The sequence below is a fragment of the Leptonychotes weddellii genome, chromosome 16 (assembly GCF_054177405.1).
Source record: "Leptonychotes weddellii isolate Sample4059 chromosome 16, ASM5417740v2, whole genome shotgun sequence".
Classification (NCBI taxonomy): Eukaryota; Metazoa; Chordata; class Mammalia; order Carnivora; family Phocidae; genus Leptonychotes; species Leptonychotes weddellii.
In genome coordinates, this window is record NC_138384.1 from 49,050,774 (window position 1) to 49,073,678 (window position 22,905).

Sequence of the window (22,905 nt, forward strand, 5' to 3'; positions counted from 1 at the left end):
CTTCAACCCCCGAAAAGCATTTGCTGCACTGTCATCTGCACCCAGTGTTGCCACCGGAAAGCCATATAAGCCTTCCTGTGGAAATGATCTGGATTTTTCTTTCTTTTAGGCATTTTTGAAATTCATTCGTTTGTGACCACGTGTAGATTTTTCCTGTTCAGCCTAAAGAACACTATGGGTCTGAGAGCTCTTTCATCTTTAAACGTATGAAATTTATCTTTATGATTTCTTACAAATATTTCCTCCCCTCCCTTCTCATGTTCCTCTCGAGTAGGGCCTGGATTCTTCATGCTTTCTCACTTCTGGAAGAGTCTCCAGTGTTTTGTTCCTCTTCTCTAATTTCTCTTGTTGTGTCTGTTCTGCCATATTTCCCACCCGCGGTGTTCCTTCAGCTATTGCATATTTTTCTTAATTAATATTCATTGCATTTAAAAATTTTTTAAATTCTTACTTCGTGTTGCTGATTTATGTTTCTTATGTTTATTTATATTTCTTGGACAACAGTTGCAATACTCCCATTTCTGAAAGTAGCTGTAACCCAGCTTTTATATTCTTTGTTGATTTTTTTATAAAGATTTTTATTTATTTACTTGACAGAGAGAGAGCGAGAGAGGGAACACAAGTCGGGGGAGGGGCAGAGGGAGAAGCAGGCTCCCCGCTGAGCAGGGAGCCCGATGCGGGGCTCGATCCCAGGACCCTGAGATCATGACCTGAGCTGAAGGCAGATGCTTAACGACTGAGCCACCCAGGCGCCCCTCTTTGTTGATTTTTTTTTAATTAGCTGTGTCCTTATTTGGCCCCATGAGTTAGTATCCTTTAGAATAGGATAATTTCGCCCCACGTGAACATTCAACAATGTCTAGAGACGTGTTTGGTTGTCACAACTGGGGAGAGGGTGCTCCTGCCATCTTGACGCAGAGACCAGGATGCTGCTCAACATCCTATCATGCACAGGATGGCCCCACATAAAGAATGATCCCAACCGAAATGTCCAGAGTGCCGACGTTGAGAAACCCCAGAAGAGGGGTACTGACTCTAGCTGATAAACCTGGCAAAATCCAGTAAGCCAGACACTGACCTGTTCCAGCTCCAATACCCTCAGTGACAGGTTAATTCACAGTTCACGCGCCTTTGGTGTAATCCTACCAAGTAAAACCTCAGATCGGGGCCTCAGTGGAAGGAAGCACTCGGTACACCTGAGGTTCTCAGCCAGCGTTCACCAGGAACACAGAAAGCCAACAAGACCACCCATGGCTTTGCCCCACCCTCCGATCATTTGGTCTGATTTTCTCCTTTTAGGGTGGGGCTTCGACAGGATTTTTTTTTTTTTTAAGCACCCAGGAGATAGGGAATATTATTCAGCCTTAAAAGGAAGAGAATCCTACCACACCCCACAACAGGGATGAAGCTTGAGGACACTATGATAAGTGAGACAATCCAGACACAAAAAGACAGATGCTGTGATCGAAGACATTAAGCAGGACTGCGGTGCCAAGGAGCTGGGCCGGGTTCCTGGGGAGTGGTCCTTCAACGCGGGCAGACTTTCGGTTTTGCAAGACGCAAAGGGCTCTGTGGATGGTGGTGACAGTTGCACAGTGTGAAGGTCCTTTATGCCACTGAACTGGACACCTAAACGTGGTTTAGATGGTGAATTTCAGGGGCGGCTGGGTGTCTCAGTCCGTTAAGCATCGGACTCTTGGTTTCGTCTCAGGTCCTGATCTCAGGGTCCTGGGATTGAGCCTCACATCGGGCTCCGCACTCAGCAGGAACCTGCTCCTCCCTCGGACCCTCCTTCTGCTGGCGCTCTCTCTCTAAAATAAATAAAATAAGTCTTAAAAAAAAAGATGGTAAATTTCATGTTACATGTATTTGCCACAATTAAAGTTTTTTTTAATTAATTTTTTAAGACTTTATTTTTAAGTAATCTCTATGTCCACTGTGAGGCTCAAACTCACAACCCCGAGGTCAAGAGTCACATGCTTCACCGACTGAGCCAGCCAGGTGCCCCTTAATTAAATATTTTTAAGACACCAGTTTGGGAAACTTGATTAAGGAGGGACCAGGGCCCTCCCCTTACTCACTTGTGTCCCTCACCTGATCTCTGGGCCCAGGCAACTGTCTCTGTTCATTAGGACTCAGTCATTCGTCAGCAGGACACATGGAGGGCAATTTGCACCTGGCAGGAAATCCCTCTCCCTTTCCAAAGACCCACTCCCCTCCCCAACCCCACTGCAGGGGAGATGTGGGGGCAGCTCTAGGGCTCTGGTCCAGCTTCCCCCTCACTCTGCATACAAAGACCAGTCCAGAGAATGGCCCTGGGTGGCCCTAGCCCTCCAGCCTGGGAGGGAGACAGCTGAGCTGTGCTGAGAGATTGGGCAGAGCAGGGTCAGCCCTTTCCTTCCCAAGCCCGCGAGAAGGAGTGAGGAGTAATGTCTAGGGATGGGACTCTGACCCCACAGCCACCCTGGGATAGTGACCTGCATCCTGGACAGTCGGGTACCGATGGCACTCTGAGAAGGAAGCTATCCTGGCTTATGACTGTCGGCAAGTGAAAATTCAGGATGCCCAGTTGAATGTGAATTTCGGATAAGCCATGAACAGTTTTTGGCGTTAAGTATGTCCCATGCAACATTTGGGATATACAAGTACATTTGGACTGAAGATGAACAAGGGGGATTTTTGTAGTATGAGTATATTGCGATAAGAGCCCCATTAGGACCAGTCCTCTGGGGGGCTCCAAGCCCCCATCAGTATGGGTAAAATTCCAGCACCTGGACAAGACCCCAACCCTTCCTCCCTCACCTCTGTGCTCTCAGACTTATCATCTGCCCGGAGCCACAAGGGCTCATCTCAATATATCCTTTACCTATGTTTTTGTCCATTTCCAAAAGAAAGCTAGTTGCCCCACCCCCCCGCCAAGCCACGCCTCAGCCCCCAGGCCCCAGACATAACCTGACTCTGGATATCCCCTATTGCAATAACCCCGTTGCCTCCCAACTCCTGAAATGTCTTCTCCAAGGAGAATTCCCTCACCCTCAGCCTCCTCTGAGTGTCCTTCGGGTATTCACCCTCACTCCCTGGAGGGCTGGGCTCCTGCCTCTGGACATTACTGTTATCATAATTCTTGGATATCTCCACGCCCAGTGCCCTCGGCCCCATGACATTCTCTCGACCCTCTGCCACACACTCCATGAAGCCATACCCGTGAGTTAGTCACCCCCAGTAACCACAGTGCCTCCGCCATCTTTAACCACACTCCACGTCCTGTTCTCTCCCTCGTCTCTGAACATCATCGGGACCAGCAATCTATCGAATCCCCTAGAGCTCTGCCCTTAGACCCCTTCTCTTCTTGAGTACCATCTAAGTACTGACAATGCTCCCAATTATATACCCATTCTGCACCCCTCCTCCGAGCTCCAGATTTGCACATCCAACTTCCATTCCCCCACCCCCAGCTGCATATCCAGTAGGCATCTCAAGCTTACCGTGTCCCAGATCGAGCTCCTGCTCTTCCTCCAAAACCTGTCCTGTGCATGCTTCCCATAACCTTCAAGGGCATCTCCATCCCTCCATTTGCTTAGACCAAAAAATAGGGATTCATCCTTGACTGCTTTCTCAAATCCCACAGCAAGTCCGTTGGGGAGTCCTATCAGCCCTGGCTTGAAATACATCCAGAACGTGACTGCTTCTTACCACCTTCCAGGATTATAGCATCCCAGGTGGTCTCTGCCCTCCCAAAGCTGGTCAGAGGCTCCTTGCCCTGGTCCCTGTGTGCCCCTGATCTCAAAGCCTTGTCCCTACCCTGCATCTGTCGACTCGTTTTTCTGGTTTCTCCCTTCGTGAGATCCTCCAAGGCAGGGCCTGGGTCTTTTTTTGTCCTTGGGGCTTGATGCTGCCTCTGTCCTCCCATTCTGCTATTTAAAGTTGCTAAGGGCTTAAAACGAGATTTCTGATATTAGATTGCATACGGCCGGAGACCCGGGAAGGTCAGAATCCTGCGCGAGCGATCCCCGCCACATGGTGTTGCTGAGAGAGAGGCAAATCCAAAGGATGATGGCAACTCAGATCGTGCGACTGAATATCCATCCACCTCCATCCATCTCTTCCATTATTTTGTGTTCTTAAGTGGGCAGGTGCCCCCAGCTCAGGACGATGGTTCCCAGCCTCCCTGTGGCTAAGACTAGTCATGCATAGGTGTGTGAACAAACACCACACGTGCCTTTCAAAGACTTTTCTTTGGAAGAATCGGGTGTGTCCCCTCTGGCCTCCTACCTCACAGAAGTGGTAAAGCAACCCTCTCGGACCCTGAGATGAAGCTTCATGGCCAAAGATGGCAGAGCCATCCTGCCAGCCCCACACTGCCTCCTTCTGGACCGTTCTGTGAGTGCAGAGTAAATGTGCATCTTGTTTGTGCTACCGCGTGTTGGGGGCTCTTTGTTACAGCAGCTTGGCCTCGAGGAATGTCCCAGAGAATAAGGCCAGAGCCCTGACTACCATGCAGACACTGGGTCAACTGTCCCAGATGAACCTAGCCTCCTACCCACAGTCATCGAGGCACCAGACATGCGACCCCCCCAGATCGGTCCAAAAGCAAAAGGCATTAACAGGGATTAAGGGAGGCATCATGTAATGCTAAAAAGATTTCTCCAGAGATCTACAAAACTTACAAACATATATGATGACAAAACATAGCCTCAAAATATGTAGAAGTTTTAAAACGAACGAACTCATGAACAGAGAGTAGGTCAGGTATCCAGCTATGGAATTGTAATTAGGCTTGCTCATGAGATCATCCGAGATCCACTGCCTCCAACAGGATATATTACCCCACACCTGACCCTCTCAGCCTTGACTTTGCCACCGCCACGAATTCCCACACTAACACAGAAATCATGCATGATTGGCAAAGAAATGTTTTATTCTCTCCACTCTGCTCTGGAGTACCTCTCCCCGTTTCCAGCTGGAGGACGCCGGGGTGGGGGAAGGAGGGAAGGCATGCCTGCTACTTGGCAGAATCTTGGCAGAGTCAAGACATCATAGACTCTCAGAGGCAAATGGGATATTCATATCATGTTAGTCAATAGCTCGTGTTAGGGCTGGGATGATTCCAAAGAATACAATTACTTCACACGGACTGCAGAAATACTCCCTCATCACCCCGCATTCCTAAATGGCTCCAGAATTAATTCTTGAGTTTGTTAACAACACTTTATACTTACTCCAAGGATAAGTCAGTGAAACCTGAGGCAGCCTGGGGACTTTTAAGAAAATTATCCCAATGCTCTAAATTTTCTGCATGACATTTAGGGACTTGACTTCAGGATCTCAGTCTCAGTGGAGGGAGCTAGACAGGGGTTCAGGAGGAGCTGGGGAGATGGATGCAGAGCAGAGGTCTGGAGACATCTAGGACCGCAGGGCATCTCCCTCCTTGGGGGCTTTCTCGCTGAGCTTGCCCAGATCTGTGGGAGAGAAAGAGGTGAATTTTGAATGGTTAAGCTCACCACCACCACCCAAACCAGTCCAGGCTGGGAAGGAGACCAAGGAGGAAGACGGCTTGGTTCATCCCATGTCCAATTGCCTTCCCTGTCCTCTTTCCCTCTTTCCTTCTTGCTCTACCTTCCTTTCTTTGCATCTACCCACATATTTCCCTTTTCCACCCCATGTAAGATGGCACATGGTGGGGGTGGGTGTTTTCAAGAGACAGAGGGTAGCCAAGGTTGGTGTGGGGCTTGATGAACTCAGGAGGTGTGTCACGTCCAACACCGGTAGATGTCCAATCAGTGCTTTCCAGATGGGTTAGTAGAGCTAGAATGAAAGCATGGTGTTCATTTCCAAAAACAGGGTTAGGGTTGAAGGAGATGGAATTGGGGTAAAGATCCAGCTGGAGGAAGGTGGGCAAAGCTGACTTACTTAGGTCACAGTTGGGTGGGAAGCCTGCACTTGGATAGTTTAATTCATGTGTTTAACACATATTTTCCAGGCACCATTGTGCATAGGCAGTGAGCAAGTCATGGAAGGTCCCTATACACATGGAGCTTAGACTTTATTGGGAGAAGACAGAAAACAAGCAGGTAAGTACAGGATACAAAGAAGATGTACATGCTGACAAACATCACTACGAAAATTAGACGGGATGACAAGAATAGAGGAAAAGTAGGTTTATGTCAGATAAATGGTCAGGGGAGACTCTAAGGTGGAGGAGGTGGCTAAAATGATTTCTGGATGATGTGAAGGCTCTCGCCATGCAAAGCTCTGGAAACAGAACATTCTAGACTGAGGCATCAGCTGGTGCAAAGATCCTTGAGTAAAAGGGACCTGGTGTTCTAAGAAAACCAGAATTCAGAACGGGAGTAGAACTCGCTTGAGCATGAGTAGAGATGAGTACAAGGTCCAGAGTGAGTTTAAAGGCTGGAATAAAGACAGAGGTCAGACTTGGAAGTGAGGGTTTGAGGTCAGTGTTGTAGCTAAAGCCTGGGGGGCTGATATTAGGGAGATCAAGGTTTGGGAGTCGGGTCATCACTGCAGTGCCAGGTTGGCAAACATCTGGGATTGGCTGGGAAATGCGTGTTGGGCCCGGAAGCGGGGTGTGAGGTGAAGGGGTAGAGCAGAAATGAGCCATCCCGGTCAGCGTGGGCGTTCAGAGTTGGCCCTCATCGCTCCTGTCCCCGGCTCCTGTTTCCTCCATGTTTCCCGCGCTTACCTGCAGTCTCTGCTTTGGCAAAGGTCTCCCTCAGGCTCCTCTTGGAGGCCCGCTGAGGGCGGGGATAGGGGAGCCCATCTGGGAACAAAGCCGAAAGTCATCCCGCCTCCGCGCCATTCGGTTCGGAGCTTTGTAGCTTGCAACGTGGCCATAGCTCCCTTATTTCCTTGGCATTCGTGGTACCTAGGGGTTCTCATCCTGGGTCATTTTGCCCTTCCCTCCCCCTCCCCAGAGATATCTGGTAATGTGTGGGGACACCTGTCCTTGTCACAACTCGGAGGTGTTATGGCCACCTAGTGGGTGGAGGCCAGGGATGCCGCTAAACATCCTGCACGTGGACGGCCCACAGCGGAGTCATGGGCACCAGCGCCCAGGGTGAGAAACTGGCCCCAGATACGCGCAATTGCCTGGTAGGTGACAACAATGGGGAGATTCGGTTCAGGTCACAGGCTGCATTCACGGTGTGCCTACCCCAGTGTCGGTGTCTGAACCCCCGCACACCCCGATTCTTTCCCTTGAGATGTGGATGGCAAGGAGGGGGCATCTCAGACGCGTTACGTGGCCGGGAACTGTCCTTCCCCAAGCTCCCCCGACCGGCAAGTGGCGGAGCGAGGGATGGAGCCCACGTCGGCCGGTTTCCAAGGCCAGCAGTGGGCAGGCGGAGGAGGGTGATCAGATGAACCCCACACGCACTCACCAACGGCCTTCCACAGGTCTAGGACCTCCAGGGCTGTCTTCTCCTTCCCTCCGTGGTCCGCGCTCCGGGGAAGGTGGAGCACTGGGGAGGGGGTGGGGGAGAACAGGGCCCGTGGTCTGTGACGTGGTAAGTCACACAGGGAATCCAGCAATCCTGTAACGCTGTTCCCTGCATGGAGCACCACCACTAAGTCCGTGGGACAGCGAGTCTTTCAAGCATCCGCACGGCCAAGTGAGGCAGCTGTGGCTCTGAGGAGTCCAGTCAGTCGTCCAACGTTTCCCCACGGCTAAGGGGCAGCACTGGGAGCTGAACCCACCTACGTCTGGACCCAGACCTCAAGTCCTTGCTGCTCTGCCCCACGGTCCCGGGAGCCTGGATCTTCTTGGACCACCGAGTGGTCCTTGCTTTGAGCATCACAGGGATGTACGGCTTTGTCCCCCCGCATCACCACATACACAAGGAGTGCACAGTGAAGACGCACTCGGGGACACGGGGAGCCCGGGATGGAGGGGCATAAGGGGGGAGAGTAACCGCCAAGTGTCACCTGCCACCCCGAGGCACCAGGAATTGTTCTAACCGCCCGCGTGCAGCAGGGGTCTCATCGTACCCATTGTCAGGTTGGAGGGAACTAAGCCGTGCACACCAAGCAAGTGGCGGAGCTGGGATTTGAACTCAGCACTGTGGTTCCAGGACCCACGTGCCTGTCGCTCGTCTAGACTAACTGTCAACACGGGTCTGGAGAGAAAACCCATGGACTGCAGGGAACGTGAGCTGAGGGTCTTTACAGGCTCACACACCCACCGCCGGTAGGCACTGGGCAGGGATGGCGCTCAGAGCGGGCTCACTCACCGGGACCCAGGAGATAGCCCACGCTGTTGAGGGTCCAGCCTCCTCGCCCCTGGACAGAGACCGAGAGATCTAGACTCAGACAGGCAGAAAGGCCGGCAGGCGTCCCCCAGGCCTGGGGCCACGGGGGCCAGCTGCCACCTTCCCAGGAGCCTGGCAGGGGGTTCACTTAATCCACATTTCACCAGTGAGGAAAGTGAAGGCTTCCTAAAACGTAGCAGCTCGGAATGAAGAGAGACTTTAAAAACCACATCTACAAGCCTCAGCATATCGTCACAAATCTCTCTCTCTCTCTCTCTCACACACACACACACACACGGGTTCAAACCCAGGCGACATCACCGGATGGCTTCAGGCAAGCTGCGTGTTCCTTTGACAATTACAGCGGCTAATACTCACTGTGGATTTTCTACATGCCAGTGTCTGTTCTAAGCAGGACGGGCTACATAACTTAAGGGGGCGCAGGGCAAAATGAAAATATGGGGCCCCTTGCTCAAACACAATGAAAGGTGTCGAGACGGCAACAGGAGACCATGAAACCCCGTGTGGGTGCCTTCTGGGCGGGCGACCCTGGGGTTCAGTGCAGGCTACCCGCCCCCAGCCTGGCTCTGGCTCCGGCTCCGGTCCCGGCCCCGGGGGACAGCCCAGCTCCGGCTCCGGTCCCGGCAAGCTCCGAGAGACTTAAATGGCCTGCAGAGGACCCTGGCAGCAAGGCAGGCAGCTGGACCCAAACCCAGGGTGGCGGAGTGCCAAGCCTGGGTCCTCTGGATCAGGTAATGCACCTGGCATGGAGGAACTCAGGTAACCCTCGTGGTGCTGTGATTTTACGAAGAACTCGGAGGGACAGAGAGATTAATTAGGCAACTTGCCAGGAGTCATGCAGCTAAAAAGTGACAGCACCAGCATTCCGAATTCACCCGGGTCTCCACAGTCCATGCACCCACTCAGGGGCTCCCCGAATGTGGCCCGGAGGCCAGCAGCATCAGCCAGGGGTTGGCAGAAACCCTAGGGGCAGGGCCCAGTCCTTGGTGACCTAACAACTTAGAATGACCAGGAGCTCCCTGAAGGCATCTTTTTGTACCTCTGGGCAATGCTAATCCTTAGGACATTTTTGCTTCCTGACCCCTGGGTCAGGTGTCCTAACCCACACCGGCTCCCACCCCCACCCGGGGCCAAGGCACCCCACAGCCCGTGGCTCCTGGCTCAGCCAGGAGAATCAGAAAGCTCTTCTAGGAGGGCAGTGACTGGGGACGTTGCAGGTGGGGAGGGAGGTCTCACCTGGTGGACAGGTACAGAGGCAGGAGTCTCCCCCAGGCTGAGCAAGACGGCAAGAAGCAGGACCAGATGGACAGAGGGAGCCATCTGAGGGCCAGAGGGGTGGACGCTTAGAGCTACAGGACGCTGCCAAGAGAGGGTGATGAGTGTATTTATATATTTTTAGTGTCATTAAGGTATAACTGCTATACAAAAAAATGGCATACACTGAACATACACCTCTGGATGAATCTGGACACATGCATACACCTGATTCCACCACCATCATCAGGGTGGTATGCATATCCATCACCGTCAAACATTTCCTTGCGATTTTTTGCTTGTTTGATTTAGGTTTTTGTTTGTTTTGTTACCATGAGCTCTGTCCTCCTGACATATGTTTTCTTCCAGTTTTCTTGAGCTTTAATGGACATCCGACACCATGTAAGTTCGAGGCGTGCGGCATGACAACTTAACGTGTATATTGGGAAAAGGGTCTCCTCGGTAAGTTTAGTTAACATCTGTCACCTCGTCTAGTCACGACAAAAATTGTTTTCTCTTCACGTTGAGGACTTTTGGGATCTACTCTCTCTGGGCAGCTTGCAAAGATGCCACACGGCGGTGTCAACTACGGGGACCGTGCCATCCGTCTGGTCCCCAGCACGTCCGCGTCTTACACCTGAGCACCTTACACCTGAGCGCTCGGGCCAACCCCGCCTCTGCCTAACCCCCCATCTGATCTCGTTCCGCGAGTGGTCGTTTCCAGATTCGACCCAGAAGTGAGATCATGCGGTGTTCGTCTCCCTCTGTCCGACTTCTAACAAACTGTAAATGCACAATACCGTACCACTCAACAGAGATGAACTTCTGTGTCTTCCTGCCTTAAATACATGACAGAAAAATAAAATGGACACTTCTGAGTTTACAGCCGATTTTGTGGCGTTCCATTCTGGAGCACGTTTATTTAAGTAAAGCGAGAGCATTGCTTGAGGGACAGCCCCGAAGGTAAGCGATAGGACACCGGACAGGTAAAACATGGTCCCCCAAAACCCCAGGCGCACGAGTGACCAAGGTTCAAGAACCACAGAGGTGTTCACCCCTGGCGATCCTTCAGCCCGTGCCTGCCCCTGCCTTCCCCATCAGCATGTCCCGTTTCTCCGGGGCCCCCCCACACCCTTGCATGCCCTCCCCACCTCACCTCACCGGAGTCGGCAGCTCTCCCCAGCTCTCTAGGGGCCCAGCTCCTCGACTGCAGCTTTTATGCCTCCCGAGGAGCAGGCGGGAAGAGCAGGGGAGAGAGAGGGGGTCAGCAATTAGGGGGAAGACGGGAGAAAGCGCCAAGGATGGAGGTGGGAGTGAGGCTTTGCGCACGGAAGGGCTTTCATGAACTGGCCTGTGAGGTCAGAGCGAGGACGCTCCCTGCAGGGAAATGTTTCTCTGCTTCACCTCAGTTTCCCCTTGCAGGTGCTCCGCTCTGAGATGTATAGGCTGCCCTTCATCCCCCTTTTCTGTGCCTCTTCTTTGTGACTTGTGTCTCAGGCCCTGTGTTTATTCAAGTATCCCCCCAGCCTGGGTCTGCGTGTGTCCGGGCTGCGAACCCCATTTCTATCCACGCCCCCTTTCTGTCCCTGCGGCGGCGCTGGATTCTCTTTAGTCTCTGCTCGCCTTCAGGGCTCTCTTGCTGTGTCCCTTGCTTCTGTCCTGCACGATGCACCTGTTTGGGTCTTTCCTTGTTTGTTGAGCATCTCGCCCTCCCTGGGAAACAGGCTCAGCGAGGGGCGGCAACGCATCTTGCTCCTCATGGTGCCTGGAGCCCAGGGGCGCTCCATCAGGGTGGTTTTGTTCCTCGGGGGACATTTGGCCACGTATCGTGACTTGGGGGTGTGTCTGGCCTCCAGGGGGAGGAGGCCAGGGACGCTGCCCCACATCCTGCAATGCACAGGACGGCCCAGAGCAGAGAACGATCCAGCCCCAGAGGTCGGTGGCACCGAGGCTGAGAAACCCTGCCAGAGGGCCCAGAACAGTGCCTGGAACTCAGTCAGTATTTGTGGGATGAACAAAAGCTCTGTGTGTGATCTCCCACCCTGTTTCTGGTTTTTAATTTATCTGTGTCTTTGTTTCTCTCCCTCTTGGCCCCAGAGATAAGCAGTTTTCCAGAGGAAGGAACCCCGGAATCAAGGAGGGACTAGTCCACCTGCCCTTTGCTTTCTGAAAGTCCTGGTCCTCGCCGGACATGGTGCCCCCGTCAGACACGGCGTCCCCACCGGACATGGCGTCCCCCTCTCTGCCAGGCAGGGCCTGTGGCTCATCAGTACCTTCTTTCCATCGCCTCCTCTCTCCCCCACCCCCGCGGAAGGGAGCGGTCTCATCTCAATCATAAAACGAAGGCCCTGGACAGGGGTCGAGTGAGACCACGAAGATCCTGGTTTGCTCCCATCTTCATTTCCGGGCATCCGTCATTTCTCCTCTGAAGGAGAAGGGGGGACAAGTGACAGGAAGGTGTAAATGGTTTGCTAGGAAAGAGCATGAAGGTGGAGGGGTGGTGCTCGTAGGGGACGGAAGGAAGGACAAAGCTGGAAGCCCAGAGGTGGTTACCTGGAGACTGAGGGAGAGTCAGAGGAAAGAGAATCACCAGTCCTCGTTTCCTCACTTAACCCGTTCTGGAAAAATAAATGAAGGGAGCCCAATCTCATGCGAAAAAAACAAAAAAACTAAGGTGTGCAAGAAATGCCACTTTCTTCGCATTTCTGTGACTGAGCCCATTGTCTGTCTTGAGCCCACATCCCTCTTCATAGTTCGGAAACGTGGACACGAAGGCCCCTTCGCTAGGTGGACACTGCAAGTTTCCCGTCCGACATTTATTTGGTCATATTGGTGAGGACTCTGCTGGGTTTTAGCTAAATAGCCACAGTTCTTGTATGTGTTTCAATGCTATTGGGGATGTTCACCCATTCCTGTCCCGGAGGGGATGGCAGGAGACTGAGGTCGAAGCTTATCCTTCCTCTTTCCTTCCAAAGGGAGGTATCGAGAGCCTGAATGTATTGGGTCCCTGTCCACAGTCCAATGAGCCAATGACCTGAATATTCTGACCACTGAGAGCAGAAAAGATTTTTGCTGGGGCTTCTGGGAAAAAAAAAAAGGTCTTCCTTTTTTAACTTTTTACTTTGCAATAATTCTAGACTTACAGGAAAATTGTCCAAATAATTCCCCAATAATCAGATTCTCCAAATGTTTACATTTTTCTGCATTTGATGCCTTGATCCTACCTCCACCTCTCTCCTCTCCACAGACGCACATATAAATATTCTGAACTGTTTGAGAATAAGTTGTAAACTTTATGCCCCCTCACCCCTAAATTCTTCCACGCGTCTTCCTAAAAACAAGGACAGTCTCTAATGTGACCACAGTAGGATTATCAACGTTGTAAAAACGAACGTTGACACCGTCCTAATATCTAAGCTAAGACCTTCTTAAAATTTTACCAATTGTTCCAATAATGCCTTTTACAGCAAAACAAAAACAAAAACAAAAAAAAAAGAAACACCCCACTCTATGCCTCTTCAGTGCCCTTTACAACTAGAAGATTGTCTCTACTTTATCTTTCATGACCTTGACGTTTTCCGTGACATTTTTGTGAGTCCCAGTGAGCTCTTCTGTGGCATGCCTCTTGTCGATTTGGGTTTGTCTGACACTTTCTCGTGATTAGATTTGGGTTATGCATGTTGGGCAGGAAAGCTGCAGAAGTGATCAGGGTGGTGACGTATAAATTACGTCCTTCTGGGTGCGTCCCGCCATGCGAGCTTGGCACATCAGCTCAGCCGGCTCCTGGGGGGGTGAACTTTCATCGCCTGATTAAGGCGGAGTTGGCCAGATGTCTCCACTGCAAAGTTACTTTTTGTCCGTCTGTAATTGGTGTCTTGTGGGGAGATCCTTTGAGACAACATGGTGTAGTTTCTTCAGTCTTTTGAGAGAGTTTCTGAAAGCACATCTCTAGATAGGTATGTATTCCTCTGTAGGTCTTCCTTAGAAAGAAGCCCAAAGGGGCGCCTGGGTGGCTCAGTTGGTTGAGCGACTGCCTTCGGCTCAGGTCATGATCCTGGAGTCCCTGGATCGAGTCCCGCATCGGGCTCCCTGCTCGGCGGGGAGTCTGCTTCTCCCTCTGACCCTCCCCCTCTCTCATTCTCTCTCTCAAATAAATAAATAAAATCTTTAAAAAAAAAAAAAGAAAGAAGCCCAAAGCCCCAGCAGATGTTCTGTTGCCACCGTGAGGGGGAGCGAAATGCAGGGCTGACCCCGAAGCACAGAAAGCAGGATGGGAAGACAGAGAAACTGCACTGGGGTAGCCCTGAGCCACTGAGTCACACCGATCTGAAAGTCACCCCTGCACTTCCAACTGTGACACGGCGGATTTGCAGAACTGTGCCTAGCACAACTGGGTGTGTTCCCCGACCACGAGGGTGTGGCACTAGATACATTGGAGAGTTCACAAACACGTGGAAACTGAACAACAGCCAACAGGGCAGAGAAGAAATTGAAAGGGAAATCAGAAAACGTCTTGAGTTCAGCTAGGTGAGTTGGATTTCTAGAACTTGCTCTGAACACTTCCTGAGAGACTACACCTCCCACCTCCACCCTTCTGTCCCCAGTTGTCACCGGGTGGGCGTGGAAGGCCAAGGGGCCCAAGGCGGCTCGTCCTCCATGCTCTCATCTGCAGCGGGGCAGAACACGTGCTTTGGTGATTATGAGCTGCAGGAACTTGAAAAAGAGCAAATCCGGGGAGAGGCTTTCCCCCACCCCCACTCTCCACACTCATTCTGCTTCTGCAGGGAACACACATTAGCAACCAAAGGAACAGTTTGCCCATCCCAGTTGTTTTCCATCAAGTACTTGAAGAAATGAGGGAGGACGATTCAGCCTGCCCCCAACTGATGACATGTTTAAGCGTCCAAAGGATGAAGGTTGTAAACTGAGAGACAGAGTTGAGAAAAAACAGAGAATTAGAGATGATAGATAGATGATTGATAGATAGATAATAGAAATATGATAGAGATAATAGATGATAGAGATAATTAGTAGATGATAGAGATAATAGATTGGTGATAGAGATAATCGATAGATAAATAGATGATAGAGATAATTGATAGGTAGGTAGATATAATAGAAGAATGGATGGATAGATGATTGATAGATGATAGAGGTAATTGATAGATAGATAGAAGGATGGATGGATAAATGACAGATTGATAGATGATAGAGATAATTGATAGATATAATGGATGGATGGATAGATGATAGATTGATAGATGATAGAGATAACTGATAGATATAATAGAAAGATGGATGGATAGATGATACATTGATAGATGATAGAGATAACTGATAGACAGATATGATAGATAGAAATGAAAGAGAACTGAAAATTACCTAGCTAAGTAACAATATAGGGCCTTAATCGTAACTTCCTCACAGAATTTTGTGAAGATTAAGTGGCTTCATATTTAAAGTAGTTAGAACAGTGCCTGCTAATTAGGGAGTACTCAAAAATGGGAGATATGGCTAGGTAGCTACATAGTTAGATATCTACATGGATGGGTGGCCGGACAGATAAAACGACAGGAAGAAAAAGACACAGAGGGTCAGAGAGGACATTTGCATCTAAGATTAGATTCACGCTGCTCCTCAGAGTTCAGGGAATGGGACAAACGTTTGCAGAGCAATGTTAACTGGATGACAGAAATGAAAGCTTCTGTATCAGACCTTCACTCTATGCCAGGCATCTGTATCTGGATCTCACTTAATCTGAGAAACAGCCCTATAAAACGGGTACTATACGATCTCATTTTAGAGGGGGAAATGTAGGTTCTGAGAGCTGAAGTAACATGCCCAGGATCACACATCTCCCAGGGCACAGAGGCAAGCTTCGACCAGACTGGCTGGCTCTTTGGCGGGCACCCCTAACCACTGCGTTAGGCATGCATTCAATCATATGAAGCAGGCAATGAGCATCGCAGTACATAAATATTCCTACACGTCTGACTAATTCTTCTTTTCTAAATTTATTTTTGAGAGAGAGCACGAGCAGGGGGGAGGGGCAGAGGGAGAGAGAGAATCTCAAGTAGACTCCCTGCCAAGTGCGGAGCCTGATGCGGGGCTCAATCCCACGACCCTGAGATCATGACCTGAGCCAAAATCAAGAGTCGGATGCTTAACTACCTGAACCATCCAGGCGCCCCATGTCTGATTAATTCTTTAGTCTCAAATCCTAGAAGAAAGGTAACTCAGTCAAAAGTTATACACATTTTGAGGTTCTTGAGGTCTATTTCCCAGCTGTCTTTCAGCCAGAGAGCACAAGTCTGTGGTTCCTGCAGCACCACGGGGAGTACCCATCTCATCCAAGAGTTGCAGTTGTCGGGGGAGGTTATGGAGAGCGTTGGGCAGCACTAAGCACCGATGTTGTAGGAGAAAGACTTACCTGAATTACTGACCCAGGATTCACTGAATGCTCAGATTTTCAAGGGGGTTGGGCTGGTGAGGCTGGAATCGTGATATCAGAAGGATCAAGATGCTGAAATGACAGGATAGGAATCTGGGGTCAGAAAGGGGAATTTCAGAGTGGACTGCCTTAAGAATGTTTCTGTGCAAAGCCGAGGAGAGCCAGAACAGAGTGGGGCCAGTGGCCGTCACGGTGTCGAGGGCACAGACTCGGGTGGTGTGGCTGACTCATGGGCCAGCGTCACCAGAGATGACCGACAAAAGCAGGTGTGGGGAAAGGTGGAAAAGCACGTCTTTGCCTTCAAAAGGTGAGTAGATATCAAGTTGCAGAAAATTTTAGGAGTGCAGAAGATGCGTCAGCCTCCCTTGATTCTGAATCGGAGGGCGTGTGGAAAATGGTGCAGGGGTGGTTTCACAGGAGAGGATGGGCTCCTTTGTGTTAGTGGGGTGGGCTGTGTCTCTCTAGCTTCTGCTCTCCTTGTAGGGGCATGGATAATATTAGTGGAATTGAAAAGCGGGTAGCATACTGACAGCAATGGACAGAGAGAGAGCTGCTTTGGGCTCTGCCTGGAATGCTCCCGCCAGATATTACATGGATGGCTCCCTTCCTTCAGAGTCTGCAACACAGTAGACTGAAAAATAGGGTGAATAAAATAAAATGAGCTAAAAGATGATAAAGAAGATGGGGCAAGACCTTGACATGGCCATGGTGGGCTGTGTCTTTCTTGTTAATAACTCTGGTTACCATGATGGTTTGAGGTGTATCACGGAGAAAGGGACTTCTTTCTAAATATACATTCAAATTTTACCCCTTTTGAGCTAGGCAGGCTCTACAAACCCATGCTCACCCCCTATGTAGTCCAGCAATTTGGCATTCATAAAACCCTCCTAAGGTCTAAAAATTTAGACCCATGTTTATCTTTTCAATCTTACCAAGAAATCCCTTACATCGCACAACAAAGCAGTGAACTGGAAGTCCTTGTACAGTTTAGAAACAGTCTTGCATGAAAGCTTTTTTTCTCCTTCCCATCTGAGAAAGGAGGTAAAAATGGGTTTGGGGGAGTCGGGTCCTATGCATCCTTCCTTCCTGGAGCTCAGCTTTGAGCAATCGCCTCTGTCCATTGTGCTGAATATTCAAAGTGTCCCTCAACCAGTTCTTCATTATCTTGGATTGAAATTAAGGGATTACAATTAATTCTCTAAAGGACATCGTAATGCTATCGCTTGGGGTTGGGGACTTTTTTCTTTTTAAGATTTTATTTCTATTTATTTGAGAGAGAGAGAGAGCACACGTGAGTGGGGGGAGGGTCAAAGGGAGAGGGGAAGCAGACCCCCCACCGAGCATGGAGCCCAACTCAGGGCTCAGTCTCACAACCCTAAAATCATGACCTGAGCCGAAACCAAGAGTCGGACACCCAGCCGACTGAGCCACCCAGGTGCCTAAGACCCCATTCCCTTTCCTGCCCATAACCCAAAGATCACTGCTGGTCCAACACCTCTGGGTTCCCCACTCCTGTGTCCACAACTTCATCCCACCCCCACACCCCCGGAAGGAAGGACTCAGTCATCCTGACTCTCTCCAACATCCTCACATTTCACTGCCCTGCCATGTAGTTTTGGGACGGTCACACTCCATCACTTCACTGGTGAGCTGAGGAATCAGGTCAGATGTTGCAAAGGGGTAGCCCCAACCAGACCCTTGAGCATGCTTTGGGTGCGTCAGCTTGTCTGCTTTGTTTTTGTTTTTTTTTCATCTGTTTTGGCTCCTCTGCAGTGTTTTGGAAGAATTGCAGGCTGAGTCACCGGTGTGTAGAGTTCAGGAATTCCACATAAAGATCTGGATCTCTGGCTTCTCTCAATGTGTTGGAGGTCTGTAAACACTGGGTCCAAGTCTCCAGTGGGCAGCCACCAGCCGGGGCTGAGGAGCAGCTTTTGATAGAGTGTGTTCTTGCCAGCTCACCAAAGACCTCACCAGTCCCTATCGGGTACCTCTAGCTCCTTCACCTGTTTCTGCAACCTCTTCGGACCCCTTGTCATTGTCATTTGGAACCCCCTGCCCTAGAAGCCCTCTGATGCTCAAGATTAAAAGATGAATCTGAGACTTTCCCTTGGCTCTGTGATGGGAAGGGGGCATATGCAGTGGCTTTTCACTAGCTCCCCGCCCTGGAATTCAGCACTTCTGATGCCTTTGTGTCCTGGCATCTCTCATTCCCGGGGCTGCTTGGTGTTTCTTCCAAGTAAGAAAGGGACATGGAATGAGAGCTTCAGGACCAGCTGTGCCCGAGTTTGAATCCCAGCTTTGCCACTTCCTAAGTAGCCAACTGTCAATTTCCTCATCTTTAGAAATTATTTTTTAAAAAAATAATAAAAATAGGGGCACCTGGGTGGCTCAGTTGGTTGAGCGTCTGCCTTGGGCTCAGGTCATGATCCCAGGGTCCTGGGATTGAGCCCCACTTCAGGCTCCCTGATCAGCGGGGAGTCTGCTTCTCCCTCGGCTACTCTCTCTGTCAAGTAAATAAATAAAATCTTTAATAATAATAATATCTTCACGGAGTTGTTATGAGAACAATTACGTATTGAGACTCTGCGTCGTAAGGAAGCAGGCTAGGAAGGGACCCACTGTGGAAAGGTGCCTTCATCAAATATCATAATCATATTTATAGTAATCACAGGCACTAACTAGACTCCACATGATGTGCTAAGGACATTGTGCGCCTGACCTCACTGAATCCTCCTGATAACCCTATGCGGTAGATATTACCCTCACGGAACCAATGACAAACACAGAGGCTCAGAGAGGTTAAGTAATTTTCCCAAGATTGCACAGCTAGTAAATAACCAGATCCAAACCAGGCATTTGGACTCTGGAGCCTATTTGCTTAACCATCACACAGCCATGTCCCAAAGTACTACTAATCCCCGTTTGCATGACTGAAGAAGAGGGGACATGGTTGGATCCAAGGTCACAAGTAAGGACGTGGAAGACACTTTGTACTTTTCCCAGAAGGGATTCATCCTCACCTGCATCTTATCGACTCTGAGCAACGCCTCTGAGTCTCCTGCTTTCATCCTCTCCCCCCTCCTCCACCTGTTTTCCACACGACAGCGAAAATATTGCATTTAAAATACAAACAGGATAAAGCAGTGCCTACCCCAAGCCTTCCAGTGGCTTCCCAGCGTGCTGAAAATATAATTAAGCTCTCACATCTGCCCAGACCTTCACCTTCATGACTCATCTTCCTCTCCCTCCTCGCTCCAGCCTCACTGGCCTCCTCCCAGCACCAGGCCTTCTCTGCCCCAGGGCCTTGGATCTGGTTGTTCCCTCTACTGTCCTGTCTTCCCCAGGCCTCACCCAAGCCTCTCCTCCGACCTTCCTGACTCTCCAGTCTCCACTGTCTGCCCCCAAACATGCCCTGGACTGTTCGTATCCACTGAGCTGGACACGGACTCGTTCACTGCTGTTTCCAAGGGCCACTTGATACCAGACCTGGCCACAGCAGGTGCTCATGAGATTTCTGAACAAATGGAGTTTTTACCAGAGGGATTGCACTGGGGGCCCCACCTCTTCCCACATCCAAACCGTTTACAATGAGACTCTACGACTTCCTCATCAGGGCATGGGGGCTTTCTCCTCACCCTTGGATACGGGCTGGCCTTGCAGCTTGCTTTGGCTAAGAAGACCTGGCGGAAGTAAGAGGTGCTGTCTTCAAGCCTACGCCCCACGAGGTCTTGCTCATTTCTGCTCTGCTTGCTCACTCTCGAAACCCTGCCACTGTGGTGAGAAAAGGCCCAGACTCGTCTGAGAATGGGCACCTTGTCTTAGGTTGATTTTGCTTGCCGATAGCTAACCCCCATCTCTTTCCTCGTCTCTTCCTCACACCCTCGTGCTGTCACCGGGAGCCGGGAAGGAAGCTTTTAGCAAGGGGTGATGAAGATGAAGGAAGCAGCCTCAGGGTGTATTTTGGAAGTGAAATCAGAATGGATTCAGGGAACCAGTGAGCATGCACCGGCCGTAGAGACGACGATGAGGAGGGACCGGGGCACTCCTGTGGTTCACCTCCTCACAAACAGGTAAGGGGCAGAGTTGGGGTTCACACCTGATGTGCTGACTCCCTTTAACTGGGGACAAGGGAGGGGTGAGGAGGCAGCAGCCGAGGGGAGCCCCAGGAGAAACCAACTCACCCCCACTGGGTCCCCACAGAGCTGCTATGTCAGGACCCCAAGATGATGAAGCAGGAGGGAAACCCCCACATGGCCGACTGGAGCCTCTGGCCTCCTGCAAGTTCCCACAGGGACCGCGACGGGCAACAGTGTTGCTCCTTGTCGCTTAAGAAGGAAGCAGGGAAGTCCAGAACCACAGTCCAGGCTTCCTGGTCTGTGGTGCTGGTGGATGGAGATAGGACTGCAGAGAAGGTGGCTTGTCACAGGGGCTCTGAGGTGACCCAGCCTCATCACAGTGGCAATGGGCAGGGTCACACTGCTGGTTTTACCTGCTTGCTTCTCTTCACATGCGGAGTCTGCAACCGGCATACCTTCCTTCCTTGGCTCCCCATCACTGCTGGTCTGTGCAAAGCCCTATTTTGTTTGGCTCATTCATGGTCGACCAGCAGAATGCCAGACCTCGCTGGGAAGAGGAATGCAGGAACCGGGACCGTCTGGTTGGTGGGAGAGTGCGGGAGAGCAAGGCTGCTGCGCCCACACTGGTTAATGACCCGCAGGACAGTGAACCCTAACACCTGGGGCTATCTTGTCTATTGGAGTGAACAAAAATAGTCACACGAACCAGCTTTGTGCAAGTTAACCTCCAACTTGGCAGGAGTGCTAAATGGCGGCCTCCAAACAATTGTTAGTCACGGTTTCATTTACAAGATGACCCTCAGAAAGGACTTTAATGCTCTGCATGATTTCATAAGGAGGTACCGTTGAATGTTCTTATTTCTGAGTTTTGGGCTTTTCCCGAGCAATGTGGGCGCACCCCCTCTTCCCCACTCTCCCGGGGATGGACTTTGGGTAGCTCCCACTCGCTGCCACCCGAGCAACATCAGGGAGATGGACACCTGTGGCCGCGGTGAATCTGGGGGCAGGGCGGAGGGCCGCTGGGGGGTCCTGTCCGCAGCACTCTGCACCCCCACCAGCTGGCACCGAGCCTCCTGTTGCCCTTGCGGAGGGTCCTTCTGTCTCAGCCTTCCCGTATCTTCTTCCTGTCGGGGGGCTGCCCCCCAAGTCTTGGTGGGACACACGTGGAAGCTGGCCAGAAGCGTGCGCGCCCTGGCGGGCACCGAAGCCCCAAACACCTGACCGCCAACCCTAACCACGAGCTGGGCTCAGGGGTACTTGGCGTCCTGAGTGCGGGACACCGTCATCATCAGTCCACACTGACGGAGGCGGTGTGTGTCGAGGGCTCCCCAGAGGAAAGCAGGGTCCGGGAGAGCTTGTCAGAAGGGGCGGAGCCTCACCAGCCAAAGCCGCGTTTGCGGGGGGGGGGGGGGGGGGGGGGGGCGCCACGACCGCTGCGTGATGAGCGCGCGCCGGGCCAGCGGGGTCGCAGCCACTTACCCTTCCGGCCTCCGTCTCTCCATCTGTGTGATGGGGACAGCCTCGCTGGACTGTGCTGATAAACGAGACGGTGGATTTCGGCGCTGACAGAGGGCCTGACCCACAGCCAGCCGCAGTTCGTCCCGTTATCACCGGCCCACCCCGCCTCCGGAGGTCCTGCAGCAGCAGACGCGGCTTCTCCAAGCGGTTCCCCCTGCTGGACAGGGGGCACGGTGGCACGGCTGTGACGCGGGCGGTGGGGGGGCTCGGGCCGGCAAGCAGGGAGTCTGCATTCACTGCTCCACTGGACCTCCGACCTGCCCTTGCCACCTGTCTCACACGGTGGGTGCTGACACCTGGGGGCTGGTCCAGGGCACCGCGGCAGACTCGCGGCATTCCTTGAGACTGCTGGCACCCAAGCCTCCCTCAGCTGTCTGGGGACTGCTCTGCCCCACAGGTGTTGGAAGGGGGAGCCAGCCTCTAGCTACAGATACCTGACAGTCCAGCTAGTCACCCTCCCAGACTCCCTTGCGGCCGGGGCCTAGACCGGTCAGGCGCAACGGCATCTTCAAGAGAAAACACCAGGGTTTGAACCCCAGGACTGTGCTGAGCCGAGGACAAGGCGGGGGGCGGGGGAGCTGATGAGGCAGGCCAGGGTCTGCACTCCACCGTGAGCCACCCCCAGTCCCTCCCCCTCTGACGGGGTCCCAGACCCATGGCCCCCAAGCTCATACCCCATCCTCACCAAGAGATCGGATTCTTCTCTTGGCAAAATGGGTTCCCCAAGACTTACTGATACTGGTATTTGGGGGCCTCCTCCAACGAAGGCTCTAGCAATGGGCGTGGGGACCACTGCTGTTTACAGATGTAGACACCGAGACTCGAGACTCGTGCGCCAGGAAGCCACAGGCTGAGATTAGAACCCTGGTCGGTCTGGCACTAAGCCAGTGCCTCCCTCGAGCCTCGTTCTGGCCTCTAAAGACAGCACTGGAGACACCTGCCGCTGGACCCCCAGGTGGGCTGGATGAAACCCATCTCCCACCACCTCCTCTCCAGGCTCAAGGGCCAGGAACGGGTGCCCAGGGCCCCCCATGCCATGGGGAGTCCGTGGGGGGCCGCTACACAGAACCCGGGACTCCGGTCGGCACCTCTCATCAACAACTTTATTACTCTCCAGATGCTGGTGAACTGTAGTCTCCACAGTGCTTCCCAGGAGCAGGCATCTCTGTCCATCACGTGCCTTCCCGGCCGCAGAGAGGGGCGAGACCAAGGAGCCCACTAGCAGGGCCCGGTCCATCCTGTCACGACCATCACCCCTCCGCTCCCTCTCCCCCGCTGGGGAGGGGTCTCCTAGGGACAAGCTCCTGTCTCCTTCCTTCAG

The 22,905-nt window shown here is 51.9% G+C and overlaps 1 protein-coding gene across 3 annotated transcripts; it reads right to left on the minus strand.

Moving 5' to 3' along the window:
• Positions 1-4,900: 4,900 nt before the first annotated feature.
• Positions 4,901-22,905, minus strand: GALP (galanin like peptide). 3 transcript variants are annotated; one of them, XM_081807857.1, is made up of 8 exons: positions 19,626-22,905; positions 19,011-19,077; positions 15,970-16,062; positions 9,522-9,644; positions 8,247-8,295; positions 7,398-7,478; positions 6,701-6,778; positions 4,901-5,459 (listed from the first exon to the last, which is right to left on the minus strand). In XM_081807857.1, the coding sequence occupies exons 4-8, from the start codon at positions 9,603-9,605 to the stop codon at positions 5,404-5,406; spliced, it is 348 nt and encodes a 115-aa protein (XP_081663983.1). In that variant the 5' UTR covers positions 9,606-9,644; positions 15,970-16,062; positions 19,011-19,077; positions 19,626-22,905; the 3' UTR covers positions 4,901-5,403. The 3 variants fall into 3 exon arrangements, with proteins under 3 accessions (XP_081663983.1, XP_081663984.1, XP_081663985.1); XM_081807858.1 differs by having other exon boundaries at positions 19,577-19,641; XM_081807859.1 differs by lacking the exon at positions 19,626-22,905 and adding an exon at positions 19,446-19,619.

Coding starts and splice junctions, on each gene's coding strand:
- GALP (XM_081807857.1), bottom strand. CDS start 9,605: ATGGCTCCCTCTGTCCATCTGGTCCTGCTTCTTGCCGTCTTGCTCAGC. Junction 8,296..9,521: donor CCTCTGTACCTGTCCACCAG/GTGAGACCTCCC, acceptor GTCTCTGTCCAG/GGGCGAGGAGGCTGGACCCT. Junction 6,779..7,397: donor AGACCTGTGGAAGGCCGTTG/GTGAGTGCGTGT, acceptor CTTTGTTCCCAG/ATGGGCTCCCCTATCCCCGC.